Source organism: Anabrus simplex, chromosome 2 (assembly GCF_040414725.1).
Source record: "Anabrus simplex isolate iqAnaSimp1 chromosome 2, ASM4041472v1, whole genome shotgun sequence".
Taxonomy (NCBI): Eukaryota; Metazoa; Arthropoda; class Insecta; order Orthoptera; family Tettigoniidae; genus Anabrus; species Anabrus simplex.
In genome coordinates this window covers 12,829,339-12,842,960 of record NC_090266.1, presented here as the reverse complement: position 1 = coordinate 12,842,960, position 13,622 = coordinate 12,829,339, and the positions used below count along the sequence as shown (strand labels likewise).

The 13,622-nt window shown below is 39.8% G+C and overlaps 1 protein-coding gene across 1 annotated transcript in view; it reads right to left on the bottom strand.

The window, feature by feature from the left end:
* Ric (Ras-related protein interacting with calmodulin) overlaps positions 1-13,622 on the bottom strand; it is a 191,634-nt gene that overhangs the window by 132,817 nt on the left and 45,195 nt on the right. Inside the window, exon 4 of the mRNA XM_067140304.2 lies at positions 4,316-4,507. Coding sequence (XP_066996405.1) covers positions 4,316-4,507 — 192 coding nt within the window. The remainder of the gene's footprint in view (positions 1-4,315; positions 4,508-13,622) is intronic.

Sequence of the window (13,622 nt, the reverse complement as noted above, 5' to 3'; positions counted from 1 at the left end):
TCTATTCTCTTTCTTTCTGAGCTAGTTATCGTCCATGTTTCACTTCCATACAATGCCACGCTCCACACAAAAGTCTTCAAAAACATCTTTCTAATTCCGATATCAATGTTTGAGGTGAGCAAATTTCTTTTCTTAAGAAAGCTCTTCCTTGCTTGTGCTAGACTGCATTTTATGTCCTCCTTACTTCTGCCATCGTTAGTTATTTTACTACCCAAGTAACAATATTCATCTTCTTCCTTTTAAGACTTCATTTCCTAATCTAATTTTTCCTGCATCACCTGCCTTTGTTCGACTGCACTCCATTACTTTTGTTTTGGAGTTATTTATTTTCATCTTGTACTCCTTACTCAAGACTTCATCCATACCATTCAGCAACTTCTCGAGATCTTCTGCAGTCTCAGATAAAATATCATCGGCAAATCTCAAGGTTTTGATTTCCTCTCCCTGGGCTGTGATTCCCTTTCCAAATTTCTTTTTGATTTCCTTTACTGCCTGTTCTACGTAAATATTGAAAACGAGAGGGGACAAACTGCAGCCTAGCCTCACTCCTTTCTGGATTGCTGCTTCTTTTTCAAAGCCCTCGATTCTTATCACTGCAGACTGATTTTTATACAGATTGTAGATAACTCTTCGTTCTCGGCATCTGATCCCTATCATCTTCAGAATCATAAATAGCTTGGTCCAATCAACATAATCGAATGCCTTTTCTAGATCTATGAATGACATGTACGTGGGCTTGTCTTTCTTGATTCGATCCTCTAAGATCAGACGTAAAGTCAGGATTGCTTCACGTGTTCCTACATTTCTTCTGAAGCCAAATTGATCTTCTCCCAACTCAGCTTCAACTTGTTTTTCCATTCTTCTGTAAATAATACGTGTTAAAATTTTGCAGGCATGAGATACTAAACTAATGGTGCGGTAGTTTTCACACCTGTCAGCACCGGCTTTCTTGGGAATAGGTATAACAACATTCTTCCGAAAATCGGATGGGACTTCTCCTGTCTCATACATCTTGCATACTAAATGAAATAACCTTGCCATGCTGGTTTCTCCTAAGGCAGTCAGTAATTCTGAGGGAATGTCATCAATTCCAGATGCCTTCTTCCTATTGAGGTCACTCACAGCTCTGTCAAACTCGGACCTCAAAAGTGGGTTGCCCATTTCATTATCATCAACAGCCTCTTCATGTTCCAGAACCAAATTATCCATTTTCGTCGTTCATCAATCAGGTCTAGTAACTCCTGAGTTATCCACTGATTCTTAATTGATCTTTTCTTCCTTCCTAACATCTCTTCAGCAGCTCTACTGACTTCATTTTTCATGACCCTCCACTCTTTCTCTATAGTGTTTCCTTCAGCCTTTTCATTTAGTCCTTGTGCAACATGTTCCTTGAAACAATCCCTCACACTCTTTTCTTTCAACTTGTCTAGATCCCATCTTTTTGCATTCTTTCCTTTCTTCAATTTCTTCAACTTCAGATGGCATTTCATGACCAACAAGCTGTGGTCAGAGTCCACGTCTGCTCCTGGGAAAGTTTTGCAATCCAACACCTGGTTTCTGAATCTCCGCCTAATCATAACGAAGTCTATTTGATACCTTCCAGTGTCTCCAGGTCTCGTCCACGTATACAGCCGTCGTTTGAGGTGTTTGAACCAAGTATTGGCAAGGACTAAATTATGATCAGTGCAGAATTCAACCAGCCGACTTCCTCTTTCGTTCCTTTGTCCCAATCCAAATTCTCCTACTGTACTACCTTCTCTTTCTTGGCCTACCACTGCATTCCAGTCTCCCATCACAATTAGATTCTCGTCACCTTTTACATATTGTATTAAATCTTCTATCTCCTCATATATTCTTTCGATTTCTTCATCATCTGCTGAACTAGTAGGCATATAGACCTGCACTATTGTGGTGGGCATTGGTTTGGTGTCTATCTTCACGACAATAATTCTTTCACTATGCTGGTCGTAGTAGCTTACCCGCTGCCCTATTTTCTTATTCATTATTAAACCAACTCTTGCATTTCCCCTGTTTGATTTTGTGTTGATAACTCGATAGTCGCCTGACCAAAAATCTTGTTCTTCCTGCCAACGTACTTCACTTATACCAACTACATCTAACTTTAGCCTATCCATCTCCCTTTTCAGATTCTCTAACCTACCACAATGATTCAAACTTCTAACATTCCACGCTCCGACTCGCAGAATGTCAGTATCCATCTTCCTGATGATCGCCCCCTCTCGTGTAGTCCCCACCCGGAGATCCGAATGGGGGACTAGTTTACCTCCGGAATATTTTACCCGGGAGGAAGACATCATCAGTACATCATTCATACAGAGAAAGCTGCATGTCCTCGGGAGTTAGTTACGGCTGTAGTTTCCCGTTGCTTTCAGCCGTGTAGCAGTATCAACACAGCTAAGCCATGTTGAGTATTATCACAAGGCCGTATCAGTCAATCATCTAGACTGCTGCCCTTGCAACTACCGAATGGCTGCTACCCCCCTTTCGATGAACCATTCGTTAGTCTGGTCTCTCAACAGATACCCATCCGATATGGTTGCGTCTCGGCTATCTGCATCACTGGGACACGCAAGCCTCCCCACCGCGGCAAGGTCACATGGTTCGCAGAGGAGGAGATTCACTATATCATATGGTTTATTAGAGAGTTTATAGGGGCCAGGAGGTTGCTTGCCACAGTATAACTCCAGAGATGAAGTATAAAATGTTTTAGCATCATTCAGGGCATAGAATTTTAACCCATACTTTGCCGACTTACTTGGCATAAACTGTATAAATGCACATCTCCCTCAAAAAGGCACTAGCTTCTCATCTATCGTTACAAAATCGCTTGGTGTGTAGCTCCTTTTTGCAGTTCACTACAAAGGAATCCAACAATGTGCGAACTGCTGCTAGTTTATCTATTCGCCCGCGATCATTACGAGTAGTTTTGTTGTCAAAACGAAGACTCCGCAACAAAAATAGAAACCTCTTTGACGACATGCAGGCTCTTGTTATTCCCATTCCAGATCCATCTTTCGCCAGATGTCTTCCACAGATGTGTACTATCCACCTTTCAAACCAGTGAGGAACAATTTTAAACCAATCAAAGCAATTATTTCTCCATGGCACGTAGGTTTAGCATCGCGCTCACGGCTGTAAGTCTCTTCATCGCAATGCCTTGCAATACAAATATTAGTAAAAGAAACTATTTCATCAATCATTTCCGAATCAATTATGTAAAAGAAAGCATCCATTTCACACGACACTGTTTTCGCATCTCCTTTTGGACAAGGGAATATTTTTATCACATTTTTTGATTTAATCCTAGAGGTAGCCCTGGAAAAGCTAGTGGTGCACCACATTGTTTCGTCTTTCCCAAAGAAAAAAATCCCTCTCTAATTCGTCATGTTCATAGCTATCAACTACGCCTACATCACCTTCTTTACACTCTCACTGTCATGATCAATGTCTGAATAATTTACCACTTCATCTTCACCATCAAGCTTCAGCTCCCTCAGATCCTTCCTCCTCATCAGATAATTCCTGTAACAGTATTTGTATGTCTTCATCCTTCACATACTTCGCCCTAAAATAAAAATAGGTAGTTACTTTCGTTTCCTCTCCGGTCTATATTTTAAAATAATGAAACTCCAAGAACGTCTAAGGTAGAATTTTACTTACATTTCCAAGCGCGTGGTGAAGAAAGTTCACCAAATTACGGCAGGTGCGAGTCAAGGTTGAATAGCATGACACGTACAACTTCCTGAACAGATACCGCTACACTGACAGTATCAATAAGACTTCGCCGGAAGGTACTAGCAGCGCCACGGCTGTAGCTCTTAGGAACTAACAACTACAGAAGAAATACGCCGGTTGGTGAACGAAATTCACCAGTGCGCACTGTTTAGAGTTAAGAAAATTGAAATTCGGTAAATTTTGTCAAACAAATTTTAACTTACAGCAAATGCTTAATTTTCAAGCAAGATGTATGAGATTTTCCAGAAAAATAATATCAAGGTTTTAAAAAGTCCACTTTCCGACTTAAGGAGACTGTCACATATCATCCCAAACACTAAAGTCTCTCTAAATGGAATGTTGTTGAGAATGGCCGTGACATTAATAATGTTAACATCTCTCCGGTTGCTATAGATTTCAAGAGATATTTACAGGTGTCACAATTTGTCTTCCGGAAGTCCTTTAATATACCATAAGAAACAAAAGCAACACAAAGTTATTGCGTTTAAACATCTTAAAAGACTCCTTAAGAACAATGTGATGACTGATGTTACAAATACATGGTAAAAACATGCAGAACCTTTCTCTGATGCTGAAGATCAAATTTATTTCCCACAAGAACCAATGGGATATCTTCGGATGCACGAACCCGGTTTATCAACTTCCGATATTCCACAGCTTCTTGGAAACTATGTCGATCGGTTACTGAATAGCAAATCATGAAGCCTTCTCCACACCGCATGTACTGATCCCTCATGGCAGTGAATTCAACCTGAAAATAGAGACACAATCTGATCACAGTCATAAGAGTATACAGTATACAGCACACTGTCTTGCCAATTTCTGTATTATTATTATTATTATTATTATTATTATTATTATTATTATTATTATTATTATTATTATTATTATTATTATTATATCCGACTCCTTGGCTGAATGGTCAGCATTGAGACCTTCGGTTAAGAGGGTCCCGGATTCAATTCCCGTTAGTGATGGACAGAAAAACGCCCAACTGTTTAGAGAAAACAGTTTTCGGGTGGAAAACGAACGAACTGTTGTTAAAAGTTCCACCAAACAGTTTTTCCTTCAATAGAGTCCACAGTTTGTCTTTCACTGTTCGCTAGTGAGTAGACACTGATGTAACCTTGAACCTACCCATGCGTTCGGAGCTATTCGGCCTGAAATCGGCATTGCTCGGTACTTAACCACTCCCATTCCCTCGCTGTCAAATCGACTGTTTGTCACATATTTAGTTGGCAGTGAGCCAAGAGCTGTTTGGAAAAGCAGTTTTTAGCCGAACAGTTCTTCAACGTTTTCGCTTATTGATGGTTGCGGGCTGCTGGCGGCTGATGTACCGGTGTTCTCAAACCAGTTTTAAAACGGAACGGTGTTAAGTTTGCCGAGTGCTGAGCTAGGCGAGTTGTTTTATAACATGTCAAAACGAAGCGAGGTGTGGAATTATTTCACGAAAAGTGACAATGATAAGGCGCTTTGCACTATCTGCAAGCAACTTATTTCTTACAAGTCAACTATTACAAATTTGAAAGGACATTTGCAAAGAAAACATATAGCAATATATACTGAGCTAGCGTGTCATAGTGTTAAGGAGATACCTTCAATGGAAAAACGACCAAGTAGGCCTACAGTGGATAGAGAGGAACCTAGTATTAGCACTAGCAGGCCTGACAGCGAAGCCTCGACAGCTGATTCATGTGTTGCGCCTAAAAAACAAAGATTAATTAGGTCTTACGTCACTAAAAATGTTTCATCTGCCCAAAAGAAATTAATTGATCGTGACTTACTTGATTGATTTATTTTAGATTATCAGCCCTTTAGTATTGTTGAGGATAGAGGGTTTTCTAAACTTATGAAGTGGATCCCTGGCTATGAATTACCTGGTAGAAAGACTATTTCAAATGTGATGATTCCAGCACTCTATCATCAACAGTTTTCTTTAATAAGAGAGACAGTGACGAATGAAGCAGTGAGTGTGTGCATAACAACCGATTTGTGGACGTCGTTAGTTGCAGAGAGTTACATTGCCATAACAGCGCATTACATTACGAAAGAGTTTTCCTTCAAGACGGTTTTACTGAAGTGTTCTAGTTTTTCTGGAAGCCATACGTCTGTTGCGTTGGCAAACAAAATTAAGTGCATACTATCCGATTGGAAGCTGCATGACAAAGTGAATTTTTCAATTTCTGATAACGCTAGTAATATAACAAACGCGTTTGAGGAAATTCTGAAGTGGGAACACTATGGCTGTTTTGCTCATAAATTAAATTTGATTGTCCAGGGTTCTCTTCAGGAAATGCAAGTCACCATTGAGAAAATCAAAAAAGTTGTCAGCTACTTCAGGAGAAGTTCACTAGCAAGCGAAAAACTACTGAAGTACCAGATATCAAGTGGACATACAGTGCCTAAACGCCTTTCCCAAGACGTCACGACGCGCTGGAATTCAACTTTTTATATGTTGCGTCGATTTGTAGAACTCGAAGAAGCTATCAGGGCCACTATTGCTCTGCTAGATAAACATCTGCCCAGAATAACTGGGGAAGAGTGGCAAGCTTGTCGTCAACTTTGCAATGTGCTAGCTCCGTTTGAAGAAATGACTAATTCTCTGAGTGGAGAATCATATATGACTGGAAGTTCTGTGATTGTGGTCGTCAGGTGCCTAAAAGGTATTTGCGAAAAACTCGGGCAATCAACCGAGTTCACAGAAGGAGTGAGGGCCGTAATTGCTAGCCTTATTAAAGGGTTAGGAGAAAGGTTCAAGAACGTTGAACACAACAGCACCTTCGCCTTATGCACTTTATTAGATCCACGCTATAAAGACCACGTTTTTCAGGATCCTGCGGCACTAGATAACGTCAAAAAGAGGGTGCGTAATTTAGTAGTGGACCTAATAGAGAGAAACGCCCAGACCAGCGAGAAGCAAAATATTGACATTCCGTCCTCCTCACTTCCATCTACAACTGGTGCATTTCAGCCCTCTTGTCCAATAAGCGCTTGGAGCATTTTCAACGACATTATTGGAGATAAATGTCCTCAAACCAGCCCTCTGTCACGAGCCAACAAGGAACTGGATTTGTATTTGAAAGATGACATTTTACCTCGTGTAAATGAAGCAGGGGAATCTAATTGCCCCTTAGACTGGTGGAAAAATCACCAACATGTGTATCCCAATTTAGCACAAATATTCATAACAAAGTGTAACATAGTGGCCACTTCAGTGCCCTGTGAAAGACTTTTTTCCCGAACTGGACTGATTGTTAATGAAAGGAGAACAAGGCTGTCATCAAGAAAGGTAGAAATGTTGATGTTCCTCAATGTAAATACGAAGAGTTAGTGCTTGAGTAATTTTCCTAACGGGTACCATGTGAACAGAATAATAAAGTGTAGCATAGTGATCACATCAGTGCCATATTGAAGACCTACTTTCCCAAATTGGATTACTAATTAATGCAAAGCTCTCACAAAAAGAGGTCGAAACATTAATGTTCCTTAATGTAAATATGAATAATTAATTTTTAAGTGTTTTCCTAATATTGTGCATCTTAAGAATACTCTCGTTTTTTTGTGTGTGTGTGTATCTATCTCACTTACCTATAACATTCTGTAACTTCTATTTTTTACAGTAGTTCTCGTTGAACAATAATCTTATAATGGTATATGATGAACATAGATACTGTATAATAATACTGCTATAGATACTTCACTAATAACAGACTGGTTAACTAAAACTCCAGATGTGTCGAACCGTATCGATGAGCAGACCGCCGCGATCACAAAACGCTAATAATGTCAGTTGATAGCCTAATGATAAATAAATGTCTTTACAGACTATATCCTTTGCTTAACAGTGGAGTCTTCACTCGTCTTGTCGTTCTTCCCGTGTATCCTTCATACCGGTATTTCGTCAGCCTTCAGCTTGTGCTGTCTGCCTAGACATTATGAAACAAGTTAGACTGAAAGGTGGTGAAAGATCTCATTTCCTGTCCCGCAGCCCCCTTGTGCATGTGACTCACTCGTCCTTCACAGTCTCGTTATGAACGAATGACCTGTTGTATTCAAACTGTATGGGAAAACAGTTGTTTTTAACAAACAAACAGTTCGTTGGCGTTTTCCTAAAACAGCAGAAATGACCATCACTAATTCCCGTCAGGATCGGGGATTTTAAATGTGTCTGTGTTTGTCCAAACACTTTCCTCTACCATGCTACAAACCACCACAGAAACACGTAACAGGGATTACATATCACCAAAGGGTTGGCATCAGGATGAGCATCCGGCCGTAAAACAGGGCCGAATTCACACGTGGTACAGCCGCGACTCCACAGGTGTGGGGAAGAAGTGGTACAATAATTGTACCGGAGGTACACCCGCCCTGTACATTTAAATTAAGCGCCTTGCAGAATGTCCTCTGAAATATAAAGCTTACAACAACTAGTACAAGAAGTTTGAATATTTCTCAACAGATATTGCTGGTATAAACTTATGTTGTGCCCTCTGGTGGGAAGATAAACTATTAAAATTCTAGAGTAATTTTGTACATTAAGGTTTCCTAAACTAAAATGCTTTTTCTTTGTTTTCGGTGTGCTAAAGTTTTCAACAATTCTGTCTCTTCCCACCAACTTAAGATGTTGGCCAATGAGAAATTTTGTACATTTATTAATTCACCAATGACAAAATTGTGATATTTATTTGATTATCCAATGAGAATTGGGGGTGTCTTGGACCTCAGCCCAGAGTTTTCTGGAACTTTCCCCTCTGCTGTAAAAGCTGGCACATTTTGGATCAAGTTGTCTTTGTGATCACTCCAGTCTACATCTAGCGCGCGTAAGGGAGGCGGGGGCGCCTCGACCATCTTCGGGAGGTCCACCAGCTCAAGGTAATGGCAGACCCAGTTTAAAATCTGATAGTCTTTAAAAGCTAGATCAGAATGTTTCAAATCTTTAGGAATGTAACTTCATTTTCTAAAATGTAAATTTAAAACTCTAAATGTAAATTTCCAACAAACCGAAACAACTTATCCAAAATCAGGGAGCAGAGAGCGATGTACCCTATTGTGTTACCTCTCAACTTGATTGTGAGGCAACTATGATTTTATCTCCTGTGCAAGTGTTCGCCTCCTTCTTGGGCCAGTAAGATATCGGACTGAATACTGCTAAATGTAGGTTGTGCCTTTGATAGGCCTAGAAAGTGTGAATTTTATAAGAAAATAGATTTCTAAGTGTAAATTTGTAGAGCAAAGATGCTCTTACTATTGGTGTAAAAGAAAGCAGTTGTGATCATGTTGGTCACGCAAGATTACAAGCTAGTCTCGTTCCTGATCTATTGTTACTTGCTCAGCAAAGTGCTAATGTTTAAAATTTGAAAAGAGAATAAAGAAAGAGATAGAAATACAGCTCCAATTTTAAAGTTTTAAATTAATCTTCTGACTGTGTCATATCCACGTCCCAGGCTTGAGCGAAACACGTATTAGAGGCGGAGGCAAGCAGAAACCATAGAACAGCCAGAGGCTCATTACCTCAGTTGTAACATCAAGACTGACAATTGGCTGTCTCCCCATTATCCTCAACCTTTTAGCTGACAAACAAACTATCCCAGGCCCTAGTAATTCCACTAGGTTTTCTGGGTCATCGGTTTCTGGGGGACCGAGAACATCGTGTGGGAATGCATCTGAGCTTCCCAAATCTCTTCGTCCAAAATGCAAGCATTTCCTTGGCACTATCAACTTCAATACACTCCTAAAAACCAGTAAATTTAAGTAATTAATGGACATGTTGGACAGACTAAATATCCAAATTTTACTCTTCAAGAAACCAGATATACAGATGAAAATCACTAAGTCAGGCAACTACAGAATATACAAAGGTAAACCAGTTCTTAACACACCATTGCAATTTGGCACCAGGTTTGCAGTAAGAAAGAATATCATAAATTCAGTTATAAGTTTCACACCACCCTCTGAAAAAATGTCAGTGCTGGCAATCAAATCAGGGAACAAAGCCAATTCACTAATCATTGTTCATGCACCAATAAATAATTACAACCAAAAAGACCCAGAAAAGGTGGAAGAATTCTGGAACCTACAAGGAGAAACAGTAGTCCAAATTCCTAAACATTATTTCAAAATTTTGATAGGAAATTTCAATGCACAAATAGGCAAAGAAAAGAAGTACAAAGCCACCGTAGGACTCTACCCTGCCCATAAAAGATCCAATAAAAATGGGGAAAGATTAATCTATTTCTGTGAGAACTTTGAAACTAATGTTGACTCATTTTCTAGCACGTCCACAGAAGAAAACAACCTGGAGGTCCCCGAACATCCATCTAGGAGAATTTCAGATAGACCTTGTAGCTATTAAAAAGAGAAACCCTAAGGAGATCACGAATGTAAAAGTCAAGAAGGGTATCACTGACTCTGACCATCACCTATCTCTAATCAAAGTGAAGTTTCAACCTAACACACCCAAGTGTAGATCACGGCAAAACCCATGTATTGATCCAGAGGTTCTGAAGCAAAACTCAAGCTCTCTCCTGGCCAATATCTTTGGGCAAAATGCTACTAATTGGTCAGAACTTAAAGACGAAGTTGTAAAAGCAGCCAAGTGCACTAACATGTCACCAAGGAAACTTAAAACACAAGTGGTGGAACGATACCTGCGATAAGGCGTTAGAAAGCATAGCAAGACTGGAATTATCAGAAAACCACAGAGAAGCAGCATGCCTTCATTTAAATCCAGAAGGAGACTTCAAAAATTATAGGATTCCAAAAAACGGCACTATGGTCAGATCAGACTGACAGAAATCGAGGAAGAATTCAAGAAAAACAATACGAGGAACTTTTACAGAACCTTTAAAGAAGAAGGGCACCCACTCTCTGTTTTAAACGGCAGGATGGGACTTTAGAAACAAATAATGGGGAAATCTGTAAACTTTTAACAGATCATTTCAAAGACCTTCTAAATTGCAAACCTCCTACTGACCAACTCATGTTTGAAACATCAGAACTAAATCCAGATTCAGAGTATCCAACAATAGAAGAAGTTGAACAAATAATACACGAGTTAAAAAACAACGAAGCTCCAGGAGAAGATGGTATAACTGCCTAAATGTGGAAACTAGGTGGCAGAAATATTGTTCAGAAAATTCATAAAATTCTTACAGATATCTGCACCAGTAAAACAATTCCTGAAGACTGGAAGTGCGTAATAGTCCACCAATTACATAAGAAAGGGGAAAAAACTGACATAACTAACTTTGCTATTGGCTTTACGTCGCACAGACACAGATATGTTTTATGGCGATGATGGGACTGGAAAGGGCTAGGACTGGGAAGGAAGCGGCCGTGGCCTTAATTAAGGTACAGCCCCAGCATTTGTCTGGTGTGAAAATGGTAAACCACGGAAAACCATCTTCAGGGCTGCCGACAGTGGGATTCGAACCTACTATCTCCCGAATACTGGATACTGGCCGCACTTAAGTGACTGCAGCTATCGAGCTCGGTACATAAATAACTACAGAGGTATTTCCCTACTAGCAGTCACCTACAAAATTCTTTCAAAACTCCTACTCAAGAGACTTGAAATGCGAACGATCATTCTCTTGGAGAATATCAGGCAGGGTTCAGGAAAGGCCGGTCATGCGCAGCGCAGATTCTTCTTTGTATAAGCAGGCAAATGGTGATTGCTTTTGTGGACTTCAAAGAGGTAAATGACTCGATAGACAGACCAACACTTTTCTGTGCACTGGAAGAATTCAAAGTAGTCAGGAAAACAAGAGAATTAATTATGCAAACTCTAAAAGGCACCACTTCAAAGGGGAATTATCTGAACCATTTGATGTTAAAACAGGAGTCCGACAAGGAGATGGGTTGTCCCCGTTATTGTTTTATCTTGATTTGGAAAAAGTGATTAGGACTTGGGAAAAAGAAGTTAAAGGAATAAACCTTGGCAGATTATGTGAAAACAAAATTAATTTACAGTGTTTGTCTTTGCTGATGACTTAGCAGTGTTGTCCAATAACAAACATTGCATCCATTGATAAACTCCATGAAATTTCATCCAGACCTCGTACCAGAAAACTCACGACATGGAAAGATCTCTTCGGTACCTAGATGGACAACCAATGAAAGCCCAATATGGCAAAATATCCCAAGTGTCTGCATCTGAAACACGGATCATTGGGAGCAGATAATTGATTAAAGATGTAGAAAAGCAAGAAAGAAAATCTCAATGAAAATTTTTGGACAAATCTGGATGATAAGGAAATCTCACGACCTGTACCAACACTCAGACACATTTAGGAAAAGACGTTTGAAATTTTATAGACATTTTCAGAGATTGACCACAAGAATGATGAACCTTGCCTTGGCTGTTCGAAGCTGGAAAAGATCATCAGGAAATGGGCATCACAGATGACACTGCGTTAGATCTAAGTTCAGAAAATTAGTCAACAATCACCGCTTTACACACCATCCAAGCATTACTACCAGCATATTCTGGTCAGAAGATCACAAGAAAAGTCACAGCGAGAAGATGAAGAGATTTCGGGAGAAGAAAAAGGCAATGACATCAGCTAAATAAGTTCCCTCACGCTCCCTATTCGGGCATAATGAAGAAAGAAAGAATAATAATAATATTGATATTGTCTTCAGACATGAACGAAGAACACTCTGACCTGATCAAGGCAGCTGGTGTGATACACTTATCAAATGGGGATGATAGACCCAAACAGCCAGTTAAACATACTGCCTTTGAGTGCCGATTTGGAGCTCTCCACAGCATTCAAAAAAATCAAAATCTCTTTATTTGCAAATGAGGTGTCTACCTCGGTGGCAAATGGTACACTAAAATACATTATTGTCAAGCACTAAATATTAAATTAACAAGAGAAGAAAATTTTTCCTATAATACAATATTATACAATTTACGCTAACAATGTTTTCTATTAAACACACAGCTCATCCTTAATAAATTTATATTGTTTACAAAATTCTACTTATAATAACTCCTGTACTACTTACAAATATAGTCAACTGATATACAGTAAGTGGAATGACTTCAAATGATACTATACAACTGGTATAACATTAATATTTACATTGCATTTATTTATTTACTTTTTTTTTTTTTTTTTTACCCGTTCTGGATCCTAAGTAGCATAACGACCTGCTGCGTCTTAACCAGAGCCCCTTTTGCCACCACTTTTCAGAGTTCCTGAAGGGCCTTCACAGCTACCGTAGCGGTCCCAGGGCCCTCGAAGTCCCCACTGTACTTCACCCCTACAGGCAGTCCCCTACTTTGGCTGTCCAAACTCCTTAGACCAGGGGATGGAATTAATTTATTCACATACATTCTGACAGATCTTTATCTCACAATCCACTGGATTTGTAATTAATATTACGATCTTGTGATATTTCTGTATCTTGCTTCTATTATGTCAATGTCCGACTCGTTGGCTGAATGGTCAGCGTACTGGCCTTCGGTTCAGAGGGTCCCGGGTTCGATTCCCGGCTGGGTCGGGGATTTTAACCTTCATTGGTTAATTCCAATGGCCCGGGGGCTGGGTGTTTGTGCTGTTCCCAACATCCCTGCAACTCACACACCACACATAACACTATCCTCCACCACAATAACACGCAGTTACCTACATATGGCAGATGCCGCCCACCCTCATCGGAGGGTCTGCCTTACAAGGGCTGCACTCGGCTAGTAATAGCCACACGAAATTATTATTATTATTATGTCAATAATTTATATATAGCTATATCCCACCCTATATTCAATAATTAAATTGTGTGGACTCTGCTATAAAAATGCAAGACTTTCAAGCTGATGGCATGTGACTTGTGCCTATTCTCTTTAACATGCTGGCAAC